The sequence below is a fragment of the Telmatherina bonti genome (assembly GCF_933228915.1).
Source record: "Telmatherina bonti genome assembly, chromosome: 11".
Taxonomy (NCBI): Eukaryota; Metazoa; Chordata; class Actinopteri; order Atheriniformes; family Telmatherinidae; genus Telmatherina; species Telmatherina bonti.
In genome coordinates, this window is record NC_136629.1 from 26,658,564 (window position 1) to 26,674,216 (window position 15,653).

General features: G+C 39.5%; 2 protein-coding genes across 2 annotated transcripts; one reads left to right on the forward strand and one right to left on the reverse strand.

The window, feature by feature from the left end:
- Window positions 1-540: 540 nt before the first annotated feature.
- LOC306762007 (uncharacterized protein) lies at window positions 541-6,649 on the reverse strand. Its single transcript, XM_079248358.1, has 2 exons — window positions 6,525-6,649; window positions 541-4,104 (listed from the first exon to the last, which is right to left on the reverse strand). Exon 2 carries the CDS (start codon window positions 3,979-3,981, stop codon window positions 2,311-2,313), a length of 1,671 nt encoding a protein of 556 aa, XP_079104484.1. The 5' UTR covers window positions 3,982-4,104; window positions 6,525-6,649; the 3' UTR covers window positions 541-2,310.
- Window positions 6,650-10,155: 3,506 nt separating this feature from the next.
- ftr14l (finTRIM family, member 14-like) lies at window positions 10,156-12,834 on the forward strand (the record flags this gene model as incomplete). The annotated part of the gene is made up of 7 exons (XM_079248791.1): window positions 10,156-10,581; window positions 10,684-10,779; window positions 10,886-11,119; window positions 11,240-11,399; window positions 11,531-11,644; window positions 12,018-12,154; window positions 12,448-12,834. The coding sequence occupies 7 exons, from the start codon at window positions 10,156-10,158 to the stop codon at window positions 12,832-12,834; spliced, it is 1,554 nt and encodes a 517-aa protein (XP_079104917.1).
- Between the last annotated feature and the right edge of the window lie 2,819 nt (window positions 12,835-15,653).

Genomic DNA, 15,653 nt, shown 5'->3' on the forward strand with positions numbered 1-15,653 from the left:
CTTTTCCCGAAGGTGGATCCCAACCTTGAATGTATGCTTCAGCAGTCTAAAGTCAGCCTCCAGCTATGATGGAATGCTAAGCAGTATAGTCTGTGAATTTTGGGAGATTATGTTGACTTTTTTTTTTTTTACTCAGGTCACAGGTGATTCCCATGAGGTTTCCTTTCACATTTTCAGTTACACATTTTACTACCACTCCAGACTGATGTAGTTATGTATTCCAGTTAAAATTAACATGTCACAGCTGTTAGAAATCATACAAGAGCTGCAGACTGGGTTAAAAAAAAAAAAACTAAACTTGCCTCACATCTAAAACTTACCTGTTGACTGCAATTTGAACTGATTTAATGGTTAAGAGCGACACCGTGTGGACACACCTGGAATTACACGGGACAAACCCACTCCTTGGAAATAAGGTTAATATAAACCTAAATGTATTTACCTATCATGGTTATTTTACTATTTTAATATGTGGGTATGCTTTTGAGTATTCTTCTGTGGTTTGCATAATTTCTTGTGACTTCATTGAATTAAACACCGTGAGAGTCAACAACCTTTATTTGTCCATATATGTGCCACTCAGAGATGGGAAAAGGTGTTACAGGATTTGCCCTTAGAGAAGTCTATATGGATCTTTTTACAAATTTTTTCTACAATGAGGCCATCGACAAAAAAAAGATAAAATCAAGGGGAGGGTCGTAACAGTGTAAACGCAGGGCAATATACATGAAACAAAAAAAAATAAAAAAAAAAATAAAAAGGGAAAAGCAAATGGAATCAGTGACAAATTAAAATGTAGGGTACATTAGTATGAGTAAGAACTAAAGACTCCTGAAAACCCTAACTCTTCTCAAATAACAGCTCAGCATACATTTCTACATAGCATGCAATAAGGCACCTATCTAACACAAGGAAGAAACCTATGCTACAATTTGAAGCACAACTGTTATTGAAATAAAATGAAATATTGCTCACCAAATTATTCACTCATAAAAACTTCCTGTCTCTCATTCCCTTTCATATAACCCAAGCCATATCTAAAAAAATACATCAGTTTGTAAAAGGTATTTTACACAGAAGCAGAATCCACCAGACTTCAGAAAAATCTTGAAAAATGAGATTCTCATGTAGTCTTTTAGTATACATAACTTTCTTTTTAGTTCAGATTGTGGTAGCTTGCAAATCAGTAGTTACCTATATTCTATACACAGGTAATTAGTCTTCAAAGCCATAAAGTCTGATATAGCATTTAATGTACATTGGGATTTGGATGCAGTAGAAACCACAGCGTAAATAATTAAGACACCGGTCATTTTGTAATATGCTACCCAGTGGGTTTTTATTTTCTGTAATGCATTTCCTCATGGCTAAACTGCATGACTCACACACAGACACAGTGTGTCAGTATTGCTCTCTGTACAGTCTATGCAGCAGTACTAAACCATCATAGACATACAAAAAACAACCTTATAAATATACAAGAAGGCTTGTGTCTGATGGAGCCCGATTCAGAGCAACCTGCATGGGAACATCCTCAACATTTTATCTCCAACACTTAAAACAACTTAGTCATAAAAGGAAAAAAAGAAAAGAAAAAACAAAGTGGAGACAAAGTGGATCTTACTATCAAAAATGTAATCTTTTGGAACAGCACACTAGTCACCTATACATATATAAAAGAAAAGTCAATAAGTATTTACAATGAATTTTCATATTTGTGTGTCATGGATTATGTGGATGAGATAGAAATAACTACTCAGAACAAGCCAAGAGTTCATATTGACCAAATGTGTTTGTAGCCTTCAATAAAGGTGCAGCTGAAAAGCTAATATGCCACCTGGAGATAAATCAACTGAATTATTTCATCAAAAAGATCAGAGAGCAGAGCATTATTTACCTCAAGTAACAATTTTTTCATGTACATCCTTAGAATTTTTTCCTCTTTAAAAAAGTGTTCTGAAGGTCCTGGAGCAAGTGAAGAACAATCGCAACTTAGAACAGATTCCTTCACAATCTACTATTATACCCTCTTGAAAAGGAGCACAAAGCCCTGGGTTCAGTTCTGAATTACATGTTGCAGTCCTTCAGGCCAAGCCACTTCCTTCTGAAGACTTCTGTTAGTGTCCATTTATTCCCAACTGCTTCACTCAACCAGTTATGTGCTTACATGACCTCTTTGTAGAAGCTGGCCTTATGCTCGTTGTGATGTGGCGATATCAATGAAAGGACAACTTGTGGAACAGAAAACGAGGGCGGAGCTGGGGATGCAGACACTGGCATGGAACCACTTGTGAATATGGGACTGGGTGCTCACTGATCAACGTGGATTCTATGATGTCTGGAGAGGGAAGATGAATGGTTAAAGCCTTTTCCACACTGGGAGCACCTGTACGGTTTTTCATCGGTCAGGATGCGCTGTTTAGGGAAGGCATTGTTTGGGAATCCCTTCCCTGTGGGGATGGTGGTGTACTGTTCTGGCTCTGGTGATTGCGGCTGTGGCTCCTCCTCCTGCTGCTGCTGTTGTTGTTGCTTGTTCTCCAAGTGAACTCTCTGATGCCTTGCAAGAGATGACGAGTGATTGAATCTTTTGCCACAATGACCACATGTGTAGCTCTTTCCCTCTGAGTGAACTCTTTGGTGCCGTGACAGGGAGGAGGAATGATTGAAGCCCTTGTCACAGTGGTGGCACATGTAAGGTTTATCTCCTTGCTGGTGCACCCTTTGCTTTGGGGGAGAGCCGTAAGACATGGGCTTCCCAGGCTGAGGTGGCGAAAACACTGGATTCTGCAGGTGGGTCTTGTGGTGGCGAGAAAGGGAGGAAGAATGATTGAAACCCTTATTGCAATGTCTGCAAGTGTAGGGTTTCCCCCCAGCATGGACTTGCTGGTGCTTCTTCAGGTGGCGCTTGCGCACAAAACTCTTCCTGCACATGTTGCATTTGTACGGCTTCTCTCCCGAGTGGATCCTCTGGTGCTCTCTCAGAGTGGCAGCAGCTGCAAAACACTTTCCACACTGTGCACACCGGTGGGGTTTGTCTCCAAGCACAACTGCTGCATGGGTCTTCTGGTGCTGTTTCAGGTTGGAAGTCGTGGCAAAGCCTTTGCCACACTGGCCGCAGGTATATGGCTTCTCGCGTGCATGGACCTCCTGGTGCTTTTTCAGATGCCTCCTGCGGACAAAGCTCTTTCTGCATTGAGTGCATTTATATGGCTTGTCTTCAGAATGCATCTTCATGTGTTCTCTCAGGGTGATAGCTGCTGCGAAGCTCTTACCGCACTCTGAGCATCTGTGGGGTTTATCTGGCAAATGAATCATCTGATGAGACTTAAGGCTGAAGGCATCAATTACATCTTTGCCCATGATCTCAACTCCTGGGGGAACATAGGGCTTTTCTTTCATGTGAATTTTCATATGCTGCTTGAGACTGGCCTCCACAGCAAAGCTCTCACCACAGTGGACACAGATGTAAGGGTTTAGGTCTTTGTGGATCTCGAAGTGTTGGTGAAGATCAGCTATGCTACCAAAAATCTCCCCGCACTCGTTGCATTGTAGGCCATGAGCTTCATGTATGATTACACCATTCTCAGACTCCACTGTTAATTCGCCACCATGATCAGATTCCACTTTAACCACATGCTCGCCTTCTGTTTTCAGCAGCACCTCTCCCAGCAGAGTCTGGCTTCCAGTTGTCTTGATTTCAGCTCCAGTGAAACAATGCATATCACCATGTTCCACCTTAATGTAATCATGGTCTGATTCAGCAACAATTGCATCCACACAAGTTACAGCACCAAGCTCTGTCCCAAGACCTTGGATCTTCAAGTCTGAGCCATGGATCTCCAATTCTAGTCCACGCTTTTCCTCTGTCATGATTTCCGTCTCTGCTCCATAGTGAAGGTCGACATGACTGTGGGCTATGACACACTCCGACCCAAGCGTGTCAAGGCCGGGTGTGTCACATTCAGTCTCTGACTCGGCCATGAGAACACACTCCAGCCCTGCGACCTCCGTTTTTTTGCCGGACGATGACTGACTAAGGAATCGGGGGTATACCGTGTTGGGTTTTTTGTCGCGGTGCGCTGCTGCTCTTGCCAGATAGCAGACCTACAAAAGAGCATAATAACAATGAAAAAAAAAAAAAAAAGAACATTGCCAATTCAAGTTCTTTCAATTTGTGTACCAATAATTACTTAAGTATGACTGAATCTATAATCAATAACGCCAAAACTGTTAAACGTATTTTTTAGAGACAACTATACATAATCTGCCAAATTTGGAATTGAACTGGGTAGATTTGACAAAACTGGAACCATTAGGCAAAATTAACTTATATGTTTAAAAATAATTTCCCAACAACAAGTGTTTGCTCTATAATAATAGTGCTGGTGTTAAACTGAGATTTTACCACAAAAAAATATTTTGAGACTGCTTTAATAAAAAAATTGCTAATTTAAAATAAATGACAACTCATACATACATTTTTAAAATATTTATCATATGGAAAATTGATGTGAATTAAATGAAATCCACAAAAGCTTTTCTGGAATAAACTACTCTTATTACAAGCCTTAAACAACCCCCAGTTATAAAAATGTTAACACCCCAAGATTACAATGGGACACCATATACAAGTGAGTGTGTTTGATTAACATCAGGTGACATGTGAGGCAAAGGTAGCCCTTTTAATAAATTAGACTCTGGTATACCCTTTAACCATGGTACAATCATGACCTACGTTAACGTGGTTAAAATATATATTATTCACCAACTTTTTTTTTTTTACTGCACTGTGGAATATACACAGGGGGGATAATCCATAAATCACATCATGACAATTTAATGTAGCAAGAGATCCAACGCTACTTAGCAAGCTAAGTGATCAATTTGCTAGCTAACTTAGGGCACAACAAGCTGTACTTCATTAGCTAACACAATTGATCAAAATCAAAGGGAACCACATCACGATCAAACCTCCAAATTCTTCCTTAATCCTCAAGCCACACAGCCGAACTGGCCCTCACAGCTCCTTTATCTGCGCAGTTCACAATGTAACAGCAAATACTCATTTATATAGTCGCAAAAGCTTCTAAATAGTGGAATTTTGTTTTTAAAACATTTACCCGCATGTTGCTAGCCTTCCAAAACAGCTACAAATAGCCGTCATAGCCGCTAGTTAGCTGGCTATGGTCGATGGGCGACTGGTTAACATAACAGCATTGTGTTAGCTGCTAATATGTTCCCGATTTAGCCAGCTAACTAGCTTCGGGGGAAAACCAAACCGAATGTAATTGTGGTTACAGCTTCCAGAGCAACCGAATACTTACATTAAAACCTATCTTCGAGTTAAGTAATTGGGAGCAACTTGAGACGACGACCGACACGGAAATTCTCCCATTGCGAGTATTAACAGGCCATCTTGTTGTGCCACACCAGCACTTCCAGCTAGCACACGCTCGCATAAGATGGCTGCCGCAAGCTAACGTTAGCCTAATTAGCTTCCGCCGTCCACGACACGTTGTATTACAGCTAACCTCGGCTCAACTAAAAATCACGGAACAAAGTCATAAATGCATTAAATACAACATTATAAAATTGTTTAACTTTAACCGTCCACAATCCACAGGGGGATTTTTAAGATGACTGTGAACATGTTAGCAGGCTAAGAGTTACAGCATAATCTCAACCAGAAGCATGCTAGCTGAAACAAAGATGGCTAACCCGGAGAGCAAACGCTGATATGCGAAAAGCCCGGGAAAGGACGCCTTTTACATACAGAAAGATCCCGCACAAACAACACATCAAGCAACTGATACCTTTATAATCAAGATGGTAAAACAAAAATTGACTGAGAAAATGAAGACGATAGCCTCAGAGGACAGGATGAACCTGAGCTGCAGCCTTCCGTCACTGCGGCAACAACCGAGAAACTATCCACACGACTCCAATGGCGGCCTTGCTGTTGTTAGCGGCTACCCAGCCGCCACCACATTAGCGGGCTTGCTACATAGCCATGATGCCATGCTAACAATCCAGCTAATTCAGTGTGCTAGCCATGCTAAAGCCTCCATAGCACTTTAGCTTGTGTAGATTGTAAAACACTGGAGCGGAAGCTTTGTTAAACCGCCCATCCAACAGTGTTAAATTAGCAAGAAAAGCCCAATCCAACATTGATTCCTGAATATATAAACACGTACACCCAAAACCACGTTGGATACTACTTGTATTTAAAAAGTCTCTTAAAGCAGTTTTGTTAGGCTTGTCTGTTTGATAGGACGTACTATTAGAACTATTGCAGGACAAGGCCTGTATTTTTCCATCTGAAAGTTATAAACTGTTGACAAAAAACCCCAACCTATACGAGCATTACAACATGTGTCAACAACTAATATAAACATCTGACCACAAACGTCCATATGACTAACACTACTGCTATTCATGGCAGAGTTGCATTAAAATGAAGTAATCGACAGGATTAATGATCAAACCTGTGATGAATGTATAAATTCGTACACGCACTCACCCACCTTTTTATCCTTTTGACTTTCTAATTGCTGTAGAGAGAGATTAAAAAATCGTTTAGATGCTTGAAAGGGCTTTGCAAGCTGTAGCGAGCCTCGTCAGAGTGCTATGCGTGTCTTTCCTACCCCTCTCTGCCTGTGTGTTTAGCTGGCGCCACAGCTCATCTGGCGCCAACGTTGGACCACCGACGCACTTTAGCGAAAGAAACTTTTGTGATTTCAATGCAACACGGAAACTATTATCGCCCCCTACAGAGTTGGGGTGAACAATGCACAAAACTGAAGACAGCAAGCAACAATGGTCAAAAGAAAAACTCATCTGCATTCTGCAATCTTTCACTCTTTGCTTTCTTTTTTTCGTATCTTGTCCAGCATTTAAACAAGCAGAAAAATGGTCTGGATGCTGTGTTCTGCTGTGCTTTATACTTTATACTTTGGCAAGGGGATCATTACTGATATGATGATCACCTTGATTTTCTGGATTTTTATTTTATTTCTATATTCATTTTGTATAATTGTAATACAGAGTTTCTACTGCTGGACCAGACCGGAGACAGTGTAAAAAATGAATATAGGTGTTGTTTCACCCCACTACTGAAAAGTACAATGATCTATTCCACCAAACAACTAAAAACAAATTCAATTCAATTCAGCTTTATATGTATAGTGCCACCTCACAATGATGTCATCTCAGGGCACTTTAGAGACACATTAATTTGAGACAGTTTATAATAAATAACCTAAAAAAGGAAAACTAACAGATTGAATTGAATTGGGACTTCAATCCAATCCTCGATCCTGAGCCGCACGAAGCGACAGTGGAAAGGAACAAATTCCTTTTTAACAGGAAAGAAAAACCTCCAGCAGAAGCCGGCTCAGGAAGGGCTGCCTTGATTGGTTGGGGTGGAGAGGACAGGAAAGAGAGACCAAGATGCATTGCAACTTTTTTCAGGAAGACCTACAGAAAGAGGAGAAATACGTTAATTAGGCATATGTTTATACATGGAAGATAAGGAGCAGAGGGATGAAAAGGAATACCTCAGTGCATTTTAGGATGCCCCTCGGCAGTCTAAGCCTATTATTATGTGAGTAGTCCTCCCAAAACAAAAACAGAATGCTAATGTTAAGTGAAATTGCTATATAATATGAATGAACATTTTTTGTGAGTGTCAACAAATTTAAATTGCACACCCAAAGTTCTCCTTTCTAATGAGATTAATCTTGTCAATGGAAAGTTTACTGAAAGATATAAAATATGTTCTTACTGTTCAGTTACTAGTAAATAAGTTTGATTGCATGATAAATAAATTAGCAAATAACCTTAAACAATTGGTCGGCATATTGTAATCATCTAACAATATAATATACATATATAAAAATATATACATACAGTACCAGTCAAAAGTTTGGACACACCTCCTCACTCAGTGGTTTTTCTTCATTTTTTTCATTTTTTTAATTGCAGAGTACAACTAAATACATCCACACTATGAAGGAACACATGTGGAATTATTTAGTAAACAAAAAAAAGTGGTAATAAACCAGAATATGTTTTATATTTTAGATTCTTCAAAGTAACCACCTTTTGCTTTGATGACAGCTTGGCACACTCATGACATTTTCTCAATCAGCTTCATAAGGCAGTCTCTTGGAATGGCTTATCAATAGTTTCAAATGAGTTCCTGGAGGTGTTGAGCACTTGTTAGATGCTTTGCCTTCACTCTTTGGTCCAAAACATCCCAAACCATCTCAAGTGAGTTAAGGCCAAGTGACTGTGGAAGCCAGGTTGTCTTATGCAGCACTCCATCTTTCTGTTTTTTGGTCAAACATCCCCACACAGTCTGGAGGTGTGTTTGGGATCATTGCCCCCTTGAAATACAAATGATGGTGCCACTAAGTGCAAACCAGATGGGATGGCATGTCGCTGAAGAATGCTGTGGTAGCTATGCTGGTTAAGTGTTCTTAATCAACTGTTTCACTCGCAAAGAACCCCCATACCACGTCTCCTCCTGCATGCTTCACCGTGGGAACCACACATATAGGAACCATATGCTCACCTTTACTGCATCTCACAAAAACATGGCGAGTGGAACTAAAAATTTCAAATTTGAATTCATCAGACCAGAGCACAGATTTCCACTGATATGAGGTCATTCCTGATGTTTCTTGGCCTAAATTAGTCTCTTATTCTTATTTTTCTTCCTCAGAAATGGCTTCTTTACAGCAATTTGACCATGGAGGCCCAATTTAGGCAGTCTCCTCTGAACAGTTGATGTTGAAACGCATCACCATCTTGAATTCTGTGAAGCATTTCTGTAGGCTCTTATCTGAGGTGCTGTTTATTTGCAGTTTCTGAGATTGGTGACTCTGATGAACATATCCTATGCAGCTGAGGTAACTCTTGGTCTTCCTGTCCTGAGGAGGTCCTCATGAGAGCCAGTTTCAACATAGTGTTTGATGGTCTTTGTAACTACACTAGAGAATACTTTCAAACTTCTTGAAATTTTCCTGATGGACTGAGCAACATGTCTTCAAGTAGTGGTGTACTGTCATTTCTCTTAACTTAGTTGAGTGGTTCATGTCATAATATGGATGATAACAGAAATCAAACGGAATGAATCCACTGTTATAGACCTTTGTAGCAACCATGCTTCTGGACATCACAACCAATGGTCTCAAACACATTAAGAAGGAAAGAAATCCAAAAAATGAACTCTTGACAAGGAAATCCTGTTAATCACAAACCATTCCAGGTGACAGCAAAATAATTTTTTTAATATCACAAATGTAAAAAATAATTTGTAGATTTGCATTACACTCTCAGAGAATTATCAGCCACTTTAAAGCAGTTCTGACACACACCCAGGCTATGGTATTTGAACGGCAGGAATTCTGCACATCTTGTGTTTTCCCTTATTTTTAGTGCAGTTAAAATGAGACCCAGCAGATGATGCTGTTTCCCTATTGCCACTGTGAATGAGCTCATTGTGTGTGAAACAAATAACATACAGATATACAAAATGAATGAATGAATATACAAAAATGAATATTTACTCAACACAAAGTGAAGATCAGCCTGTTTATGTGGCATGTATGACATTTTGGAAATATTTCAAAGGATCTCCATCTCTTACCCCATCTCAATTCAATTCTATTCAATTCAACTTTATTTATATAGCGTCAAATCACAGCAATGCCATCTCAAGAAGCTTTGCAGACAGGAAAAAAACACCCAAAATGAAGCCAATTCATAATAGCCCATATAAAGAAACCAACAGTTGAGTTCTCTTATTTGGTTGTTTCAGCGTTTCCCCTGCTTTGTCTCAGCCCACTTTCCAGAAACTGCCACTCATTTGTTGACTGTTAAATGTCGAACTTGGAATACTGGTTTTACCATGAGACTGAACCACATAGCAAACATTCTCTCACACAGTTTCAGTCACACAGCCTCACTGAAGCTGTTAACTTCAGGAGCTCATTCTTTGTTTTGCTAACTTTAGTCACATTTTTTCTTTTCTGTTGCTCTCAGAACATTTTATTAGGATGATAACGCCACCCTGCTGAGCTAGAAACCTTGGGGATTTTTGTTTTTTGGTATAATATTTGCTGCATATTTTGTTTTTTTGCTGGTAAGAAAATGTCCCACCCCAGCACTCTGGATCTGGACAGATATAGCAGCTTGGATAAATCCCGTCGGTCGACCAGTCACAGCCAGAGTGGTCGCACCCAGACCAGTCGCACCCAGACCAGGGCACAGGCCAAGTCTGGGGAAGTTCTGTGTGATTTCTGCACGAAGAAGCAGAAAGCTGATAAGTCCTGCTTGGTGTGTCTGGCATCCTACTGCGAGGCTCACCTCCAGTCACACTATGAATACCCAGCCCTGATGAAGCACAAACTGGTCAAAGCGACGGGTCAGATGAGAGAGAAGATCTGTGCTCAGCATGACAAGCTGCTGGAGGCTTTTTGTCGCACAGATCAGACACCAGTCTGTGTTTTGTGCATGATGGATGAACACAAACACCACGACATCGTCCCTGCTGGAACTGAGAGAACAGAGAAACAAGTGAGTGGTGGACAACATCAGTCTGTATATTTAGCAAATATCTTACAAGCACTATTATGGTCTACTTATTATGTCAACTTTCATGTCTTCGCCTGTAAATAGAAACAACTTGGAGCCACGCTGCACAAATCTCAACAAAGGATTGATGAGAGAATTAAGAAGTGGCAGGATCTTCGACAAGCTGTTGAATCTGTTAAAGTAAGTTTCCTTTAGTCCCACTAATCTAAACACAGCGTGATTCTGAAAATAAGACGAGATTTTACTATTTGAAACCTAACCCCTCCCTTCCTATGTATCTCATCAGCACTCTGCTGACACAGTCGTGCAGGAGAACGAGCGGATCTTCAATGAGCTTTTGCTCTCCATAGAGAGGAAATACAGTGAAGTCAAGGAGATGGTCCGCTCCCATGAAAAGATCACTGTGACTCGGGGGGAGATACTGCTTGACCGCTTGGAGGAGGAGATCACTTTGCTGAGGAAGAGACACACCAACCTGGAGAAACTCTCACACACTGATGATCACATACACTTTCTACAGGTGATGCTGAAGTACCAAATTTACACCACTTATGATTCAAACATCAGAGGTCTTCAGCAAAGGAAAGTGGCTGTTTGCTTGATGGATCTCTCTCTCTTTCTCCGTATTTTCCTTTAACAGAGCTGGCAGTCTCTGTCTGGCCCCTCTGGATACGAAGACCTTAACAAAATCAGCGTTGCTCCTTATTACTCCTTTGATGCCACGAAGAGAGCCATTGCTACACTGAAATTACAAGTAGAAGAAATGTGCAAGACAGAAATGAGCAAAATCTCAGGAGCAGGTGAACTCATTGATCCTTCTTTTCGTAACGTAGAAATAACTTCTCTCTGCATAGGGTGTCCTTTCCCAAGTATATTTTTCATATGTTTTCTTACTGATGATGCCAGTGTCTTTTCTTATCTGTTTTCATAGTGAAGGAAGTGTACATCACACAAGAAGCTGAGCCAAAGACAAATAGAGAATCATTCCTGAGGGAAGAACCGAGGATCAGAGAAGAACCACTGATAAGAGAAGACTTCTTGAAATGTTAGTTCTATGGTTAATTTTTGAAAAAATATGTATTTAGTGTTATGAAATTTGTACAAGGTACATAAGACTCACACTTTTCATGTCGCTTGAAAAGTGTGAAAGGATGAAACGGATGACTGCATTATGTGGTGAAATAACTGAAACCTGTACAGGAGGAATTCAGCTTGCAGAACTGGTTTGGTTTCATGTCGGAAGACAATCTTTGAGCTCAGTATTACTTTAACAAACATAGGTGTTCCTTCTGTTACCCAACGCCACACCTAAACTCGCACTACTCCAAAGGCCTCACACATGGCAATATTTAATCAGTAAAAATTAAAAACAGTACACTAAGCGATGATTATTTTTCACATTTTTCTGCTCTTTTCAGACTCTTGCCAGCTGTCTCTTGATGTCAACTCTGTCCACCCGAACCTTCACCTTTCTGAGGGGAACAGAACAGTTACCATGAAAAGTGAACCCAAGAACTACCCTGATCATCCAGATCGATTTGACCATTGGCAGCAGGTGAGAATTTACAGTCTGTACTTTGAAGGTGAAGTGAGTGGAAGATGGATAATCCAATCAGAACCAACACATTTCAGTCATTAAGAAAAAACATTATTACAGCCAAATAATGGAGTCAAATTTTCTTTGTTTTTTTTCCTTTTTTGCATTTTTTTTGTCATAACACATAAAACTGTTACCCATTTTTTAGCCCATGTGAATGAATAAATATTATGAATTGTTCAGATTTCTTTGCTCAAGTTATGGAAGCTGTCATCGACACATCCCTGTCTTTAATTTCCACCCCCTTGCAGGTGTTGTGCAGGGAGAGTGTGACTGGGACTCGATGTTACTGGGAGGTGGAATGGAAGGGAACCGAAATTGATGTAGGCGTTACCTACAGGGGAATCCGCCGCAAAGGAAACAGCAATGACTGCAGCCTGGGCTGGAATGACAAGTCCTGGAGTTTGTACTGCTCTAACGCCAAACTCTCCTTTGTGCACAACAATAAAAGCACAGACATCTCGGGGCCAGTTTCATCCCGTATTGGCATCTACTTGGATCATGCAACTGGAACACTGGCCTATTACAGTGTGTCTGAGGGCATGCGGCTCCTGCACAGTGTCCAGGCCACATTCAGGGAGCCCCTGTACCCTGCTTTCAGTGTGTGGGGCTTTGGCACCACAGTAAACTGTAGGTGAGGCGTGAAAGCATTTATTTTGTTCTGGTGCAAATTTGTACTGCCTTCAATATTATGGGAAACTTGATGCAGGGTGAATGTCTAGTCTTGTTAGTTGCACATTTTGCGAAAAGCTAGTTTTCTATTATTGTTTTGATTACTGTTGCTTGAAGGAAAATCAAATCAGTTGTATCCAAACAGATTATAATACTATCTCATCCGCTTCAAGCATTTTCTTTACTATAATAAACAACTTCTTGCCGGTAAAGTTGAAGCTAAGGATTAAAAAAAAAAAGTATTAGTGTTTAGAGGGCATCAGTCTTTCTATGATCCATTTATCAATAATTATTTTTCATCATTCACACTGCTCAGTATCTGATAACGCCTCCCTGACTCACGTTTTTCTGGTAATCCTCATGTCAGGTATGCATTGAAAAGCTTTTTTCTCATCCCAGACTACTCAGATTATGACAAAACATCTTACTGGTTTTATTGCCGGGGTCTTGTGCATTTACCTGGTGTCTCTAATAACATCGTTTTACCCGTCTCACTGGCATATCTATTTTGGTTCTTTAAATCTTTAAATAGTTTTCAGATGCACGTTGTCAACATCAAATTTATTTATAGAACACATTTAACCAGCCGCCGCTGACCAAAGTGCTGCACATAAGTACATAATACACAAAGCTTACACAAAGATAAGAATACTCATTATAAAATACACAAAATAAAAGTACTTAATTAGGATTAAGATCATATCAATCAGACAATAACAAATATAACTGCTGTGAAAGATCCTGATTAACTTGTGTTGAAAGCGATGCAAACAGACCTGAAAGAGAGTTTTAAAATATTCATTGACTGGGCTGTTGTAATGCTCAAAGAGAGACTTCCAAAATCAAGGTACAGCAACAGCAAAAGCTTGGCTGCTTTTTGTTCTCAGTTGTGATCTTGTGACATCTGGGAGCCAATGCAAAGAGAACAGACTGGAGGAATATGCTAATAATTCTGTTAGCCTAAGAGCAAACAGGCATTTGTGTTCTGAAACAACTGGAAGTGATGGATGGCAGCCTGGCCCAGACCATGGTATAGGGAGTTGCAGTAGTCCAGGTGACACAAAGTAAAGAGAACTAATGCTCCAGATCAGCCAGCGGCAAATAAGGCTAAACTTTTAACTTAGTTTTCTACTGATCCGATCTGCCAATTCGGCTTGAGCAAATGGTCAATAAGCACACCAAGATTTCTAACTACTTGGTGGCAATAGTGATTCAGTGGGCCTGGGACAGATGGGTCAAAAGTCCCAAAAACACAATCTCTGTTTTGGATTAACTGAGCTTTAAAAAGTTCAACCAGTCCTTCACTTCCTGTTGGCAACTTGAAGAGCTTGGATTCTGTTCACACTTGGCTTCTAAAGGGAAATAAAACTGAAAAACAATAAAAGAATATTTTATATTTTTTAAAAACAGACTCTAAGGACAGCAAATAAAATAGAAACAATAGAGGACCTACAACCCAGATGAAGCCCCACAACTAAGAGGGGCCTCAGCTGGTTTAAAAGGATCCAATTGAACAGCAAATGTGGCCCTGTAAATATGAACCTAAACCATTTTAAGACTTTGAAGGCCCACATAGTCCTCAACTCTGGAGAACAAGATTTGATGACCCACCGTATAATGTAGCGGTCAACACAAGAGCGGAGGGTTCAGAACTCATTCAATATAATTCATGAATGTATTCCTGCCGTTCTCTAACTTGTTTAACTTGGTTGTAATTGTAACTTTAACTTCATTTTGCAGTTGTTCGGCAGCCCTCCTTAATTTCTATGCGATTTTGTTTATTTATTTATATTTTGTTTTTTTTCACTTCTTTTCCTTGTAACTGTTATTGAGTATGTTTTTTCTATGCACCTTTGTTCATTGTGAAATTAAAATATAAAATGTAAAATGAAAAAAAGTTTTTATTGTTCACCGTTTGCTATCATACAGTTTTTGTTAAGCAAAATTCAAACAAATCAATAAAATTTTTTGTTCCCACTTTTTACCGTAACTTCTGAAAAGGATGAAAAGATTTATTTGCGGGGCAAAATTTTTTTTCATGTTGGTATTTTCCATAAACTCATAATTCAAAGTGGGGAATGGTTCTAACAAGAATTAATTTAATTATCACAGTTTTACCAAATACAAGCACAATTTTGAATCTCCAGATGTTCACATGACTTCTCAGTCAAAAAAATATCCCTTAGCTCTTCCACTGTCTTTAAAACCATTTTAAAAAGTGAACATATTACAGGAGGGCAAATAGCTTCAGCATGTTTGATGCATATTTATAAAGACGTGTGCTGGTTTTCTTCTCTTTTCTTCAGGTATTTCTACATGTACTTTCAAATCTTAAAGAAAATACATTTCTGAAAGATATATTTGCTCCTTGAAATTGACAGCATTGGAAAGTAATATCAAATAGTTTTGTCTCTTGTAAAGCACTGCAAAATAAAGGAAAAAGATAAAGGCTGAATGAATTAATCTTATATGTAAGAAATAGTCATATTTGCATGCAACACCAAGTCTTTTTATTTGTCCTGACAGAGTGGAACATTTTTAAGCTGATGTTTACTTTTGAGCTTGTGCTCAGCAGCTATTTTTATTTAACGGTGACTGAAGAAATCCTGCCATAATCTGACCTGACACTACAGAATAATTTTGTAAAGTTTAAACCTTGTTTAAGACCAATATCAGTGACATCCATTGTTATCATATTCATCCTTTGCACTTTTCTACACCTCTGTTTTTCTGCTGTCCCTGTCAGAATAACAACAGATTGAAGCAAAGCAGAGAAAAGAAATTA

Bases quoted from the DNA above. Each gene is read 5' to 3' on its own strand.
- LOC306762007 (XM_079248358.1), bottom strand. From the start codon at position 3,981: ATGGCCGAGTCAGAGACTGAATGTGACACACCCGGCCTTGACACGCTT.